This window comes from Gopherus evgoodei, chromosome 2 (assembly GCF_007399415.2).
Source record: "Gopherus evgoodei ecotype Sinaloan lineage chromosome 2, rGopEvg1_v1.p, whole genome shotgun sequence".
Classification (NCBI taxonomy): Eukaryota; Metazoa; Chordata; order Testudines; family Testudinidae; genus Gopherus; species Gopherus evgoodei.
This window is the reverse complement of record NC_044323.1, coordinates 237,068,952-237,085,937: the sequence shown is the minus strand read 5'-3', so window position 1 is coordinate 237,085,937 and position 16,986 is coordinate 237,068,952. Positions and strand designations below refer to the sequence as shown.

At 41.0% G+C, this 16,986-nt stretch overlaps 1 protein-coding gene across 3 annotated transcripts in view; it reads right to left on the bottom strand.

The window, feature by feature from the left end:
- Nucleotides 1-16,986, bottom strand: part of SULF1 (sulfatase 1) — a 175,083-nt gene that overhangs the window by 92,574 nt on the left and 65,523 nt on the right. For all 3 annotated transcript variants that reach the window (XM_030553246.1, XM_030553245.1, XM_030553247.1), the window contains 3 exons: nt 12,480-12,539; nt 11,918-12,152; nt 3,854-4,093 (listed from right to left, as the gene is read on the bottom strand). In XM_030553246.1, the coding sequence (XP_030409106.1) occupies nt 3,854-4,093; nt 11,918-12,089 (412 nt within the window). In that variant the 5' untranslated portion in view covers nt 12,090-12,152; nt 12,480-12,539. The remainder of the gene's footprint in view (nt 1-3,853; nt 4,094-11,917; nt 12,153-12,479; nt 12,540-16,986) is intronic.

Here is a 16,986-nt window from a genome sequence, read left to right as displayed (position 1 = left end):
AACCATAGCCATTTCCAAAAGCAAGGCTAGGTTTTTACCATAGACTCATAGACTCTAGGACTGGAAGGGACCTCCAGAGGTCATCGAGTCCAGTTCCCTGCCCTCATGGAAGGACCTAATACTGTATAGACCATCCCTAATAGACATTTATCTAACCTACTCTTAAATATCTCCAGAGATGGAGATTCCACAACATTCCAGTGAGTTTTTCTTTGAAAAGCCCTAGCACCTCCATTCTTTGGAGCAGGGACTTGAAATTTGAAAAGGGGGATGATCTTTCTGTCAGGGATGTGCTTTTTGCTGTCCCTGCAAAAATCCACCCTAATCTGGCCTAGTTACAAGCCTTTGAAAAAAATCAGTTTGCCCATGCTCAGTTGAGACTTCTTGGATTCCCTGAAAATCCTGTCAGGGGTTGAGCAGGTCTTTCCCTGCAATGGCAGCTCAAGGCTGTGCCAAGTCAGCCCCAGAACTTAGAGCAGGAGCCTCTCTCTCTTCTGGTCTCAGTGATCTGCCCCCACTGACCCAGGCAGCATGAAGGCAGACATGCAAAACCCATGAAAAAAATGCAGAAAGTGGGCTTGTTTTTGGCTTAATTGGCTTGTGAGATGCTTGTTGGCTAGTTTTTGGCTTGTGGCTTGTTGCTTCTTTCTGATCAGCTCCCGGCAAGCAGGGGTAAGGGGCAAGCAGGGGCAGGGGAGGAAGGCAGAGTCAGAGGTGCACAGCGGACCCACCACAGTCCCAGACTGCACGCCAGGGGGATCTAGATACACAGAGTGTTGGGGTTCTTAGGGATTGGCTTGTTTTGGCCTTGTTTTGAAATGGGATTAGCTTGATTTTTGGCTTATTGTGAAAATTGGGGTGCTTATTTACTGCGTGAAAGTTGGCAACTGTGTGTGGAGGAGGAAAGCTGCCTGACTCTAATGCAGAGGGGATAGCACCTAGATCTGGGGAGAAGACGTGGGGAAGTAGACTGGAACAAGGAACTTGGGAGGGGATGGAAGTTGGGACTGGAGGCTGATAAAAGGGGGAGAGGGAAACTGGGACTGGGAGCCCAGGGAAGAAGCTGGGACAAGGAGTAAAGAAGCAGTGGGGGGAGACACTGAGATTCAAGGAGCCCAGGGAGGGAGATTGGGACTGGAAGCCGCCTGGAACAGGGAATGTGGGCAGGGAAGTCACTGGAGGTCAAGGTGGGGGAAAGACAGGTTTGATCAGGAGGTGGGTGGGGAGGGACCTGGGAATGGCTGGGTAAAGAGGTTTGGACAAGCAGGGTTTACCTTGGGGGGGGGGGGGAAAGAGACACTAGGACTTGATGGGCAAGGGGATTGGAACTGTGTGAGAAGTGTGAGGAATGGAGAATGGACTGCCTAGGTGAGAAGAATGGGACATATGAGACAGGAGTGGCAAAGAATAGGACAAGTAGGAGGGGACAGGGCAGAAGGGATCAAACTTGGTGGTGGTGTGGGGGGTGGGATAGGTAGAAGGGTCTGTCTCCACTACAGCATACGCCTAGAGCCTGGAATAGAACCCAAGATTGCTGAATCATTTCTCTGCTGGCCCCATCTAGTTCTGGTCAGCACAGAGCCTGACAACCTGCTACTGCCATCCAATATTCCTTTATCTTAAGTAGTAGGGGTCCGTGATAGATCTAAATGTTCCAATCCTGCTGATGAACCAATATGATGCCACGTGATGGATTTTCTGTTTTTTCCATATTTTTTTTTAAAGTTAGGAAATTACACATACAAATAGCATGTGATCATGTAATCAAAGACTGTATCATCATGCATACATGCAAGGGAGACAAATTAAGGTTGCCCAGGGAACCTGAGCTTTTACCTCACAAGGGAGTCTGCTATTGCTATCAATTTTACATGGAAGGCATTCAGGTACTTTTAGTGATGAGTGACAGTACAGAACCCTAAATTAGCTAGCTAGATAGCAAATACTTTAAAAACACTGAGCAGCTTTTCAGATGGATGTGGTAAAGGCTTGTGAAACAGGTCAGATGTGGATTACTAATCTATAAATCAGGAAATGTTTCTAGCACTTAATCCAGAATCTGAAAGCAGTGCTACAGAGCAGACTTTAGCATCTAAGGGTATGTCTTCACTACCAGCCGGATCGGTGGGCAGCGATCGATCCCTGAGCACTCTTCCATCGACTCCTGTAATCCAGCTTGGCAAGAGGCACAGGCAGAGTCGACGGGGGAGCAGCAGCAGTCGATCACTGCAGCAAAGACATCATGGTAAATCGATCTAAGTACGTCAATTTCAGCTACGATATTCACGTAGCTGAAGTTGTATAACTTAGATCGATACCCTCCCCTCCCCACAGCGTAGACCAGGCCTTAGACCCATATACAGCAGAAAAACAAAGGGCCTAATCCTGCCACCCTTACTCATGTTGAGCAGTACTTTACTTCACTAGTAATCTCACTGAAATCAACTGAACTTCTCAGAGTAAAGTAATAGGCCAAAAGAGGATAAAAATGCTTGTTCCGTTTTGTATTTTAAACAGGATCAAGGAGCTCTGCAGGACTGCCAGCTTTGCCAGAGAGAGTTGTATTTGGGGGGAGATGAAGTGGAAGCAAATAGATTTTAGGATGTTAAATGCAGCAGTGCTAGGAGAATTGTTATAAAGAGACATTCATTCTCTCACTGTATGCTTAAAAAGTAATTGATTCCTGTGCATAACCTGTTAGTGGAAACAGATTCTTTGCTGCCAAACACATTGTAAAGATATGTCCTTCTTTGGTCCTATAAAGGAAAGTGTTTATAGTCAAACAATATGACTGGACAAACTACACCCTGATACCATGCACAGCTCCTGTATCTTTATAAAAGAGAGTCAGGCCAGAGCCTAAAATATTTACAGACTTATTCTTAAGGATCGATGATGCATATATGAACTGGAGGTTTTACATCAAGCTGAAGCATAGATGAGAGAGATAAGAGTTCTTTGCAGATAGAAAAGGGAATGCTTGACTATGGAAAACTACCAAGAATTTACAAGAAAGCTATCATTTCTTATTGCCGTTCACCAGAACAATCCTTAAATTAGGGGTTCTCAAACTAGGGGATGGGGACCCCTCAGAGTGTTGTGAGGTTATTATACAGGGTGTCGCGAGCTGTCAGCCTCCATCCGAAACCCTGCGTTGCCTCCAGCATTTATAATGGTGTTAAATATATAAAAAAGTGTTTTTAATTGGGGGGGGGGCCGCACTCAGATGCTTGCTATGTGAAAAGGGTCACCAGTACAAAAGTTTGAGAACCACTGCCTTAAATACATGTTTCTGTTCAGTTTCAGAAAAAGAAAGTGAAAATTACCCCATACTAAAGTTTAAATTCTCATCTTCATCTTGTTTCACTCCGACCATATGCATCTTCACTCCCGGGAGGTCTTTGGTGCCAGTTTCCACAGTGGCCCAAATATCTTCCCTCATAACTGCTTCTCCACAACTGGGCCTTAATACTGACCATAATCATGGCAAGGGCTGCTGGCTCAGCATCACAGTGCCACGACGATACACATCTCTTACCTAGGTGTAACTGCTCAACAGCCTAGCCCTCACCAGGGACATCCAGATATGAAAATATGCTCCCCAGTACAAGTGGGATTCCTTATTCAGTCTTAGGCGGTAAATCTAGCTAAGCTATTACAAATAGGCAGTGCCACCCTTACTCATGACACACACCTTTTCCCTGCTCCAACACTGAGCCACTGCTTTGCTCCTTAAACCTAGTTCGAGACCACATTTGCCTCATTTTAGGCAGAGATTTAAAGTCAGTTACTGTATACCCCCAGTAATGTCCACCATCCTTTTCTTTAGCAAAGAGTTGGAATTGTCTCTTACCTGTCCGATAGCCAGTGTTGTTGAGATACACTGCAAAGGTACGTGGTTCATGTGTTGCCTGCCAGGAAGGAGAAGAGCAGTTTTCGTTGTTGGTGTATATGTTGTGATTATGAACGTATTTCCCTGTCAGCATGGAGGACCGAGATGGGCAGCACATTGGGGTCGTTACGAAGGCATTGATAAAGGTAGCACCTCCATTCTCCATGATCCTTCTAGTCTTATTCATCACCTGCAAGGACCCTGAAATAAAGAATAACTGATTTAACTATACCATTGCTAAGAAAAATCTAAACATACATTTATGTCATGTCACTTGATTTATAAGTATATAAATGTATAATTACATTTGCCTTCTGTTCTTGGCTTGGAACATTTCATTGGCTAGCTCTAATTTTAAAGGAAAAGTAAACATTTTACATCATGTCATTGAAAATACTTTGCAAAATTCTAGTAAGTTTGAGCTCTTTTCTTGCTCGGTCACAAAATACAAGTGTAGACTAATCTGATAGGCAGATTCACAAGCGGGTTGAACATTATTGTGCAAAGCTAGATGCTGCCATAGAACACATTAACAAAAAATAAGTAAAATAGGTACCATTCTAAGAATTAATAAGCTCCATTTGACACTGAAGACTCAATGAAATTCTCTCCTTTAAGGGATAAGAATTTTTACTATTTGCCCCACTTCTAACTAATTTTCAATTTGATTTAGAACTTGATCCTGCAGCCTTTTACTCATGTGACTATTCCTAACTCAGACAAGCTGATTCCCACTGAAGCCTGGGACTTCTCAAACATGCACTATTTATAAATGGCTATTTGACTTGTCAAAAGCATTAAAAAAATATTGTTTTATTGCAATACATGCAACACAAATAAACCCTTACAATAATTAGTAGAGCATTAGGCTTCAATAGCTTTTGCAGTCACCCAGCCAACAGTGATTTAATTATACATTTATCAAGTAGCAGGCAAAGCATAGAGTTATTTTTTAAAAATCACACTAAAAAGAGACCACATGCACTGACAATAACCTCACTGGGTGAAATCTGTCCCTGTGCAGAGGAGCAGCACACAGGCTTCTGCAGTACCTCAGTCCTGTATTCTGAGTCAGTTTAGCATTTGTGGTTGAATCAGCAAAATAATTTTTGATAGCAGTCCCAACCAAACTCCTGTTCATTATGATCACATCATTATGCATGGATCTAGCCTAAGGACTTGGAGATGGTTATCTTAAAAATTTTTTTTAACCCTTTGAAGCTCAACAAACTCATGTTACAGAAAAAGATGAGGGCGGTAGGTAGGATCTTCAGGTGTGCAGCAGCCTGTTGCTGTGAAATGGTGAGCCTGGTCACTTGTGCTAGGGTCTGTGAATACTTGCTGATAACTACCAAAGTTTTGCAATGGTCAGTTGTCCAACAAGCCAGGAACTTTGGGGGAAGAGGGGAGCAGAGGTGACAATAGGCAATAATCACTGAGGGGTTTTGTACTTTTACAGCTTTGGGGATTTTGAGAAGTGAATTTTAGCTTCTCCTGTTATATTTTAGTTTATTTTGCATAGCTGACAGCACTTTGCTTACAGTCAGTTTTACTGTTCCCCTGTTCTGCTGTATGGGTCTATCACAGAGCAACAGGAAGAAGAAAAATATTTTAAAACCATGAAAAATGGGATTGTAAAGTCACAAAATTGCCAGGAAGGCTCAGGGCTAGGTGTAGTATGTGAAATTATCTTTAATTATTTTTAAGCTTGTCGATTAATTGCAGTTAATTCACACGATTAACTAAAAAAAGTAATCACAATAAAAAAACTAATCAAGATTAACAACACTGTGTTAAACAATAGAATACCAATTGAAATTTATTAAATATTTTTGGATGTTTTTCTACATTTTCAAATATATTGATTTCTATTACAACACAGAATACAAAGTTTACAGTGCTCACTTTATATTATTTTTATTACAAATATTTGCACTGTAAAAATGATTTAAAAAAAGTGTTTCAATTCACCTCATACAAATACTGTAGTGCAATCTCTTTATTGTGAAAATGTAATTTACAAATGTAGATTTTTTTTTTGTTACATAACTACACAAAAACAAAACAATGTAAAATTTTAGAACCTACAAGGCCAATCGGTCCTATTTCTTGTTCACCAATTGCTAGGACAAACAAGTTTGTTTACATTTACGGGAGATACTGTTGCCTGCTTCTTATTTACAATGTCACCTGAAAGCAAGAACAGGCGTTCTCATGGCACTTATGTAGCCAGTGTTGCAATGTATTTACGTGCCAGATATGCTAAACATTTGGATGCCTCTTCATGCACTGACCACAATTCCAGAGGAGATGCTTCCATGCTGATAATGCTCACTAAAAAAAAGAGTGTGTTAATTAAATTTGTGACTGAACTCCTTGGGGGAGAACTGTAAATCTCTTGTTCTGTTTTACCCACATTCTGCCATATATTTCATATTATAGCACTCTCGGATGATGATCCAGCATGTTTGTTTTAAGAACACTTTCACAGCAGATTTGACAAAACGCAAAGAAGATACCACTGTGAGATTTCTAAAGATAGCTACAGCACTCAACCCAAGGTTTAAGAATCTGAGGAGCTGTCCAAAATCTTCAGAAGTATTAAAAGAGCAACACTCAAATGCGGAAACTACAGAACGTGAAGGACCAAAAAAAAAAAATCAACCTTCTGCTGGTGGCATCTGACTCAGATGATGAAAATGAACATTAATCGGTACTCTCTGCTTTGGATCATTATCAAGCAGAATCCATCATCAGCATGGACGCATGAGCTCTGCAATGGTGGTTGAAGCATTAAGGGACATATGTATCTTTAGTGCATCAGGCACGTAAATATCTTGTGAGAATGGCTACAACAGTATCATACGAATGCCTATTCTCCCTTTCAGGTGACATTTTAAACAAGAAGTGGGCAGCATTATCTCCTGCAAATTGTAACCAAACTTGTTTGTCTGAGCGATTACTGAAGTAGGACTGAGTGGACTTGTAGGCTCTCAAGTTTTACATTGTTTTATTTTTGGATGCAGTTATTTTTTTGTACATAATTCTACATTTGTAAGTTCAACTTTACTGGTAAAGAGATTGCACTATAGTACTTGTAGTAGGTGAATTGAAAAATACAATTCCTTTTGTTTTTTACAGTGCAAATATCTGTAATAAAAATAAATAAAAAGTGAGCACTGTACACTTTGTGTTCTGTGTTGTAATTGAAATCAATATATTTGAAAATGTAGAAAACATCTAAAACATTTAAATAAATGGTATTCTATTATTGACCATGCAATTAATCTTTTTAATCGCGCAATTAATCATGATTAATTTTTTTAATTCCTTGACAGCCCTAATTATTTTTAAACCATTTAGTAGATTTCAGGTTAACTAATTACCCCAAACACTGATTTGCTGGTTTTTGTGGGGCTGACATATTAGTTTTAGCAACTGAAATCTGACATAGTCTTTGCATCAAATTTCCTTTTTTTCGTTAAAGTGGGAGACGGAAAATGAGGTATTGGTGTTTTTGACTCTGTGGGAGTAGGGTTGATAACCCTCCCAGACTGGCCAGGAGTCTCCCAGAATGGGACTCAATCTCCCGGCTACTGGAACCAATCCAGGAGATTTAAGCCCCTAAAAGTCCAGTGGCCTGTGCAGCAGGGCTAAGGCAGGCTCTCTACCTCCCCTGGCCCCACACAGCTCCCCTTTGTCTGGCTCAAAGGCGCAGGAACCATGGCCATGGGAGCTGGAGAGGTGGTGCCTGCAGGCAGAGGCAGCACGCAGAGCCACGTGGCCAGGCCGCCCTGAACCTAGGAGCCGGTCACTTTCCAGGAGCCGCCCAAGGTAAGTGCCGCCCAGCTGGAGCCGCATCCCTTCCTGTACCCCATCACCCTGCCCTGAGCCCCCCGCACCTAAACTCCTTCCCAGAATCCGCATCCTATACCCCTCCTGAATCCTGAACCTCCTGCCCCAGGCTCAGCCCTGAGCCCCCTCTCCTTCCCTGCCCTTCGAACCCCTTGGGCCCACCCCCCAGCCCAGAGTCCGCACCCCCTCCCACACCACAACCCTCTGCCCCAGAAAGTGAATGAGGGTGGAGGACAGCGAGCGACGGAGGGAGGGGGATGGAGTGATGGGGCAGGGCTGGGGCATGGCCTTGGGGAAGGGGCAGGGCAGGAGTTGGGGCAAGGGTGTTTGGTTTTGTGCAATTAGACAGTTGGCAACCCTATGTGGGAGCCATTACATCTCTCCTTTAAGTAGTGTGGTCTGCCACAATACTTGTATATGTGACATTTGAAGATGCACACTTTGCAGGATTGGGCCCATGGTAAGTAGCATTCATTACCTTTTCACCCTGCAAACTTGTATAGAAATGTGCATAGGAAAATATTCAACTAAATATAGACAAATAGCAGGGATTTAAAGATACAGAATTTTTTGAAAGTAACTGCTCAGTTCTGCTGCTGCTGCCACAATACATTACTGTCACTGAAAGGCTCCCTTTCACTTGAGTGAGAGTTGGATCTGGCTCTTAGTTATTTTATTTATTCCACCAGGTATGCACTTTACGAAACTGATGCTAATATATTTACCGCATTGGAAATCAACACTTCAAAGGCAGGTTAGGCTGCCTCCTTTTCACGTGGAAGGGGACTGTTAACCCCTTATTAAAACTCAGTGTTGGTTTTTTTTTGGCTAGCTCCCAGTACTAAAAGTAAGGGAAAGTGTCAACGGGAAATCAGGACCCTGACACACTCAGTCCCCAGGAACAATGGGGAGAGGCCAATGTTCCAGGTCAGCCTGATTGACAGGGCGAGCAGGCTAATGAGGGAGTCAGGAGGCCAGGGGGTCCCGTCCTCTGTGTGAACTGGAATTGCTGGGTCAGACAGAGTGGGGCCAAGCTAAGGAGAGAGCAGGGGCCCAAGCTGTGCTGGGAGCAGAGTCATAGAAGCAGCCTGGAGAACAGATCTGTGCCGGGAGAAGGGCTGTAGTCACCAGATCCAGAGGGACCAGAAAAGCAGCCCAGGAAGCAGGTCAGTGCTGGGAGCAGAGTCACAGAAGCAACCCGGAGAGCAGACCTGCGCTGGGAGGAAAACTGTAGTGACCAGAGCCAGAGGGGTCAGAGAAGCAGCCCAGGGAGCTAGAGGCAGAGGAATAGCAGCAGTGCTGGGGCAGAGTGGAGCTGCAGCAGTCTGGAGCTGGGTGTGGTGAGCAGCTGGGAAGAGTGAGGGGGACCCTGGACAGAGGGCTTGGCGCAGAGAGATGCCCCCAGCCAAGAGGCTTTGCAGGCCAGACTTGGAGGGGGATCGTAACCCTTATGGGGCAGGGACGACACTGGGAAGAAGGGTCCTGCCACCTAGAGCCTGAGGGCATTTGGCTACCACCAGAGCAAGTGTCTGACCTGCAGCATCCCTGCAGCACAGCTAGGGCTTGAGAAGGAGGTCTGGGACTTGTGAGGAACAGACCGTAATCTTCCCTTACATTCCAGAGACACTGGTTGTGATGTCCCCGTGCCACAGAGCAGACCCTGTGGATAGGATCCCACTGATCATTACATCCATTTCAAAGCAAATGCAATTTATTAAACAGCAACCAATTAAAAAAATAAGGAAAAAATGAGGAAGGTTAAAGGAAAATACATAACCCCACGCTCTGGCAAGGGGACATGTAAGGGAAGATCACAGTCTGCAATGCTGCACAGGAAACTGAGCTATCTCGGTGAAGGGGTTTGATTGCAGGCCGAATGCAAATGGAGGGGATGCTTGAGGGAAATTGTGAGACTGAATTGGCAGAAACACCATGGAGACAGACAGAGAAGGCAGCAAAGAAGAAGTCCCAGAGATAGCCAGAGAAGCACTCGGTTAGCCTGACTCTGAAAACAAAAAAATAGTGAGAGACTTGGGGTAGAGTGCTGGCTGGAAAGAGGACTGGAATTATGAGCAAAGAAACTGTCTCCTGGTGTTTCATTCCTACTGTGTTCGGGGTAACAGAACTTTATGCACATTTCTTGTAAAATACACAGAGTTGCATCAAAGAAACAGCTGACTCCATCAATTTCTCCTAATTGAAATAAGCAATTCACAAGGCCTTGAATATTGGCTAGCTGCATAGGTCACAAGGAGTAACATTATTATACACTATCATGCACTCTGTGGTATTTCCCAGCTTTCTGCAAATTATGTTCTGGATTTTACTTCATTGTTCTGCATAACTCTAGGACAGAGGGGAGGTGAATTTTACATATTTTGCTTCAATGATTCTACACTCAGAAGGCAAACATCTTCTATTACAAAGAATGTGATTTGCAGAGAATCATTTATGTTAGAATACTAAAAGAGTTTGTTTCATTCCATAAGTCCTAGACCTCCTGATGCCATGGCATAAACCACTTTAAATATTTTAAAGGGTGTGAAACTCAGCTTTGCCCACGTGTGGCCATAAACAGAAAAATGATGACTCATATGTAGAAAATAATGTATCTTTAAACCTTTCAAATAAGCAGAATGATCTACTGTAGAAACTGCAAAAAAAAAATGATGTGTTTTGGGGCCAAATCCTGGTTCAATGTGCAAAGCGTATGTAAATTTCTTGTGTAAGGGAAAACTATGCAGGGATTGTGGAGAAGAGAACATTCCTTCAATCCAGTGGTAAGGCATATGTACAAGCAGGTTGCGGCGGTTTCATTATGGGCCTGCAATAGCAGCCACAGCCCTCTGTGAACCCCTAAGCAAGTTTCTGAGTCAGCAGTTCCAGTATGTGAGCAGAGAGATTTACTACATCCTTGCTACTCTCCCAGCATACCTACAATCCCCCCTCCATGGTCTTGTGAAGACAGCTGCCAGGATGCACTGTTCTGCGAGCACTTTCTTTTCTACATGGCCTCTACAGCCTGGCCCAGTGCCCAGTAGAAATGGGCCGCTGTTTAGCCATAGAAGGGAGGCCAGGGCTTGACCCTTGTACAGAAATTTCCAAAATGTCTGTAACTAAAAGAAACAAATCTACATAACAGCTCTACATATAGCCCTAGAATCTCTTAGACGAATAATACAGGATTGTTTATAACCACTGAATGGCCATTTATTACGCTGCATGGTTAAATAAATCAGTGATTAGAGAAGATACAAATAGAATAGATTAGACAGACAGCTCAATGGAAAAACTCACTATGTCCAATGACAGGATTAGCCCTAAAATAAGAAATATGAATTTATTATTTGTGGACTAACAGCCCAAAAAGTTGTACAGTCATTATCAAATCATAACAAATACAAAAATGCCCATAATTAGATAAGTTTAGTGGTTAATATCTTTCTAGAGTATTTAACGGAAAATATGCCAAGGAGATGATCTTTAAGAAGTCCATATTTTTTCCCCCTCAGAAAATTATGAAAAAATCATTTCCTACATGTTGTCAAAGTTGTGATCAAATACTGCATATACACAGGACAAATAAACTGGCCTCCGTTCCTATACTTTAAATGGTATGAAAATAGCTTTACTTTAAACATATTTAAAAATTACATATAAACAATATAAGCTTGTGATCTGAAATTAGGTCAAGTTTGCACGTGTGTGTAATATATCAGATCATATACTATATATGACAAAAAAAGAAAATATAGCTTTTTATCCATCTGGTACCATGCAATAGGTAACAATAGCTTCAACTTTTTAAAGAGTTATATAAAAACAGATTGCCAGAACTAACTTAAATATTATGAATTGAATTTCTTATTTTTTTAAAACTGTTTTTGGCCCTATATGTTTTTACATACTGTATTTCTCGCAACCTCCTAGGTTAACATGGCTGATCGTAAGGTACTTATCCCCTAAACTGGAATTAGGTGAGTTAAATCAGGTGAGCAATAAAATGTATAATACAATTTTTAACAATATAATTTCCAAATCTGTGAACCATGTCTGATAACATTGCAGAACAGGCACATTTTTGAATATCAATTATCATATATTTCAGTAACTTCTGCTATATACATGTGTAAAGGAAACTGAGTAGTAAGTAACATAATTGTGTCTCACCAAGCTCCACATCTTGGTCATCTGTTAGTACGAGAATAATGTTGGGTCTGATATTTTTTCGCTCCTGCTGCACACGTCCTCTGAACCTTGGGGATTTGACAGTAGTACAGAGACTTCTTAGCAAGTCAGTACTGAGTGCAGTCAAAAGGAGTGCAAAGCAATAATACTTCATTGTAGTTTCAATATCACAAGCAAAATAATTTCCCCAAAGTGTCTGTTCCTTAGTTTTCAAGATCTGTGAAGAGAAAATGATTAAAACTGAAATGCTGCCGAAATAGTGAATAAACTTGCAAAAATGTTTGGAGAAAGGCAATATTCAGAAGTCAAAACTAGCAAATACAGAGTACTGTGACAGCAACTCACGCAGATTAATGGTAGCTTTATACTAAGTCATCTGCTGAGAATACACTTGGACATTTTGCAACTTCACTTTTCATTTTACTTTTGCTCCAAGTTAGTCTATGGACTGCATTTTGTATTCATACAACTTCCAATGTACACCTCACACTTCACTCCCTCCCCCTTTTTTTTTTAACAGCACAGTGTTCCTTAAATGCAGTACCTGGGTATAGTAATGAATTGCTATGATGCACAGCTGTTCAGAACATCTGTAGGAGGAGCCCTAAAAGAAGGAAAAAGCAGAAGACATGTTAGTCAAAGACCTCACAACTTATTGTGGTCTGAACTAACTCTCTGGAATGGCACATCAGAGCTTTTCTTTTGTCCACTAAACGAGAAAAATAGAAGAAATCTACATTCACCATTGTTTACATAATAGCATATCTTCCTTGTTGGTGAGACTGCACCTTTGTGTTTAGAAGCAAGTGAAATATATAATCCTGTCATTGCCATATGTCTTTGTACAACATTTATAATAACCCTGTGAAACTCTCAGAATAAGAAATGTTAATTTCATCTGGATGGCACCTGGAAAGCAATAGAATTATTTTAGGTTAACTCACCTGCATGAGATATTATAGGCTCAGAAGCAGACAGAACAGCATGGCTGTCATTTGTAATCTGCATTGTATCACTACACTGAAAAGTCATATTTCCACTGACAGAGATCTCATATTAAGTGACGTCTGGACAGTCTCACCCAGCATTGTAAAAGCACATAACTGTCTCTCATCAATCAACTATGGAACTGAGTGCATCATCTATAATGCACAGTACCTCCTACAAACCCTTCTTCTCAATACTCCCTTTTCAGATTCAGCTCAGTATGCCTCTCAGAACTCCCCTCTTGGTGCTTGTCAGTCAAACAGCCTTGCTATTGTAAGACTTGATGCAAGCACAGAAGTTTTGCTTTGCTGCAGCAGATCTAAACCTGCAATTGAAAATGATTGATTGGTCTTGGGACTAAAGGTTAGCCACTTACACTTCAACATTTTTTGCATGACTGACTGAAGCCCTGTGAAAACATCACATTACACAATATGGAAAAAAAGGTTGGAGTAATGCTATCTCACTTTAAGGCATTAACTTGTTGAAAGCATTTTTTTTTTCAATTTTTATTTTGGGACTACAGATAAACTGCAGAAGCCTCATAATTTTTTTTTTAAAACAAGTCATATGGGAAAGTCTGCATGGGAATTGGCTTGCACCAGCCTTAATTAGAATGGAGCACTATTCCTCAGAAGGTCAGCACTCTCACACCTGAGACTTCATATTTAAACATGCAGCATTAGCTAGAAGCAGACACACCTAATTTAACAGGAGCAATCCATAATAAGAGAAAAAGGGGCCCATCACTCATGTACAAATACAATAAAAGGTGATATACATCTTGTGAGGGAGAACTTGACACAGACTGCTAGAAAAAGGATACTGTGCTTGTTTTCACACACACTTGTTATTTTAAACTTCACAAGATACCCTATAAACAGTTTCATACTGCTTACTCTGCAGGCTGTAATGACACCAAAGGATCGTGAATATCTTTCAAACAAAAATCCAAGTGTCTGTTGTAGAGTAATCCTGTCTTCCATTGTCTGTTCACCAACAAACATTCTGGTCTATGATTGACGTTAGGGCAATGCAAACCCAAAACGCAGGGATCGGAATTTATTGTTAAATACCATTTCAGTGATTACACGACACTCAGATAAGTAGACTGAAAGTCTGTAATTAGGCTGGAGTGACTTTTAAAAATACTTCAGTTTCCACATATTTGTTCCAGCTCACAGAAAAGCTGACAAAGAACAGGATCACTGGAGACATCAGCATTTTTCTGACAGACACCACAGGCTTTTGATGCAAAAGCAAAAATATAGTTTCCCTAATTGTCTGATCTTTAAGCAAAACTTTGACTCACCTCACAAAGCCTGAAAAGATGTGTCAAGTGAGAGTCAATGTTTAGTTTCTTATATCAGTTGCACTGTACAGCAAACTTTTTCAGACAATGTTGACCCAGAAAGTGCAGTCATCCTGACTGCACTGAGCAAACATTGGCACCAACATGTTTGAATAATCTCCCGCAGTACGAATAGCGAGTTCCTGACAATTACACCTCAGTGCTAATAAAATTTAGAACAGCCCAAATCAACTTTACCAGCTATTCTTCAGCTTGTTTGGGCTCCACTAGTCAGTCAGTGAGGTAAAAAAAAATCCTTTAGCCTTAATTTTATATTTTATTAACCAAACATCCTTGTTAGATAATTCTTTTCTAGAAATAAAAGTATGAAGTTACTTTCCAACTATTTAATTTCTTTTTCTCTTGATAAGGGAAGACAAATGACTGAATTGATCTAAAACTTAAAAAAAAATTAGCTTAATTTTATTGAAGTGACTCTTGCGCAAAAGCACAGAAACGCAATCGTTGATCACTCAGAGCTCTGAATAATGGTTATTTCCCCCCCTATTTTTTTTTTTTTGCACAGAAAATTCTTTATTCAAAAGTGACCTTTTAAAACCTTCCATTCTCTCACAGGCTGGTTTCCAGCTCCAGAAGGCAATGAAGTACAGAAGACAACAGACAAAATGCAGAGCTTGATAGAGGAGACAAGGATGCAATGTTTGTGTTGGATACTCTTTCAGAGCCTACAAGTATCCTTAGAGACATAGAAGTTTGTCTTGAAAAATTCAAAAATAGGAGAGATTTTTAAGAGAGACCTTTTTTCTTTACATGTAGCAAGTAAACTTAAAGCATTGTACAATATCCAAAAGTCAAAATCCGACTACAAGTTCCCTTTCTCCAGACAGGTAAATGAGAACATTGATTGTAACTTAGATACATGCTATATGGAAAGTTTAAGTGTTTTTATCAGCAGAACATACATAATGACAACTGAAATCTCAGGAAGATGGAAAATAAGAGCAAAAGAAAACTCAAAAAGACCATCTTTCCTCATTTGGATGTAATTTTTAGTTCAGTCACACTATTTTTTTTTCATTTGAACATTAGGTCTTAGCTTGAGTTCACCCTTCTAACACTGGTGCAAGAAAAATGAAAATGTAACACTTCTGCTGGCATCCATATTGGTATTCTCAGAAGACAGGATACGACTGACGGACATGGAGAATGAACTGCTCCTCATGCAATCCTTGAGATAATTCCTCCAGGGGAGACTTAAACTACATCAGTGTAGCAGTGCGAGGAGACTTGCATTGCCACAGTTTGTGCTATGGGTAAAGGCGGCTTCCCTCTCCAGGGCTGTCAGTAGGACAATTTCACTGGAAGGGGTGAAGGGAGGAAAGGATAATGACTTTACAAGCAATTCTCACAATTTGGTCAAAATTGTCAGGAGTGACTAGTGATTATGGTGTCCCCACTTTTTAGTGCCTGACTCAATATACCATAGAGGAGGGCTGATTTTCAGAAAGAGCAGAGCACTTTCCCTCTGAAAATTGGACTCCTTTACAATGTCTCAAGTTCGGCACCCAAAAACTGAGGAACCATATATCACTAGTCAGTTTCAAAAGTCTTGATTTTTATCAATACCAGTACTATCCTGGAAATGTTTTGGCTTTTTGATTTCTAACATATTTCTTTATAGTACACCCTTGCAAACAGTATGAATAAAATTCTTGCTAGAATTCTCTAAGTTTAAATGCCACTTTTAATACACTTTGTATAATATCAATTACCCATTAAATATTCTTAAGTTTCTTTCTTCATTGTATACTTTAGAGGCCTAACGGCAACTCCACAACCAGAGTCATGGAGACGAGTCCTCCAAACATCATGAGTCCCCAACCTGCCTTTTTCCAGCAGAGTGAACTTGGCTTACTTGTATGGATCACTCATATGTCCCTAAATCTAAAGTCTGGCTTGGAGATAGTGAGCTTAGAAGCTGTGTGAGTGTCGGTGTGTATGATCATGTCACCCTCCAATGGCTTTTCCACAGACATGATAACAGAGCTACTTCTACCAATTAAGGGAGGAATCTCCCATATCCTGTGGTTTTGGAGCATTAGAACAAGGATTGCAGTCCTGGCTCTCCAGGTACATGTGGTCTTTCTAATAACTGTCTGTTGGCTGTAGCATATAAATTAGTTACAATAGGCATCCTAATGCAAGAGGCTTCTGCCCTTCTTATGTACTGGATGGTTTCGTGATTAAGAGTTCTATTCCCATCTTTGCTACAAAATCCCATTGGACAAATCAGCCTCTCCATATTTTAACTGCCCTGTCTGCCGAAGTGGGCTAATTAAATATTGGTACCATAAATGCATGTTGCGAACCTTAATTTACATTTCTAAGGTGCTTTGATAACCCATGATGGAAGGTACTATGAAAAAGCAAAGTAATTTTTATTAGTAGTAGTAAGGGTACTAAGGATTCCAATATTAAAGAAAATATAATAACCACCCATAGCATAACCGTGATGGCCTCACCATAGCCTATATTACAGGCTGCTTTATCTCCACTACAAGATAGGCCACCCTTAATGAATGGGGAGGAGGAGAAAACCAAAACACAATCCCAGAAGAATTAGCCTCATAGGATGCTCCAGATGAAAACAAACCACCACTCACCATGAGAAAAAAGTCCTTCTTGACCACAAGTATGATGATCAGTATAACTCTCTGGATGTTAGTGAGGATCAGCTAACTCAACAGTAGCT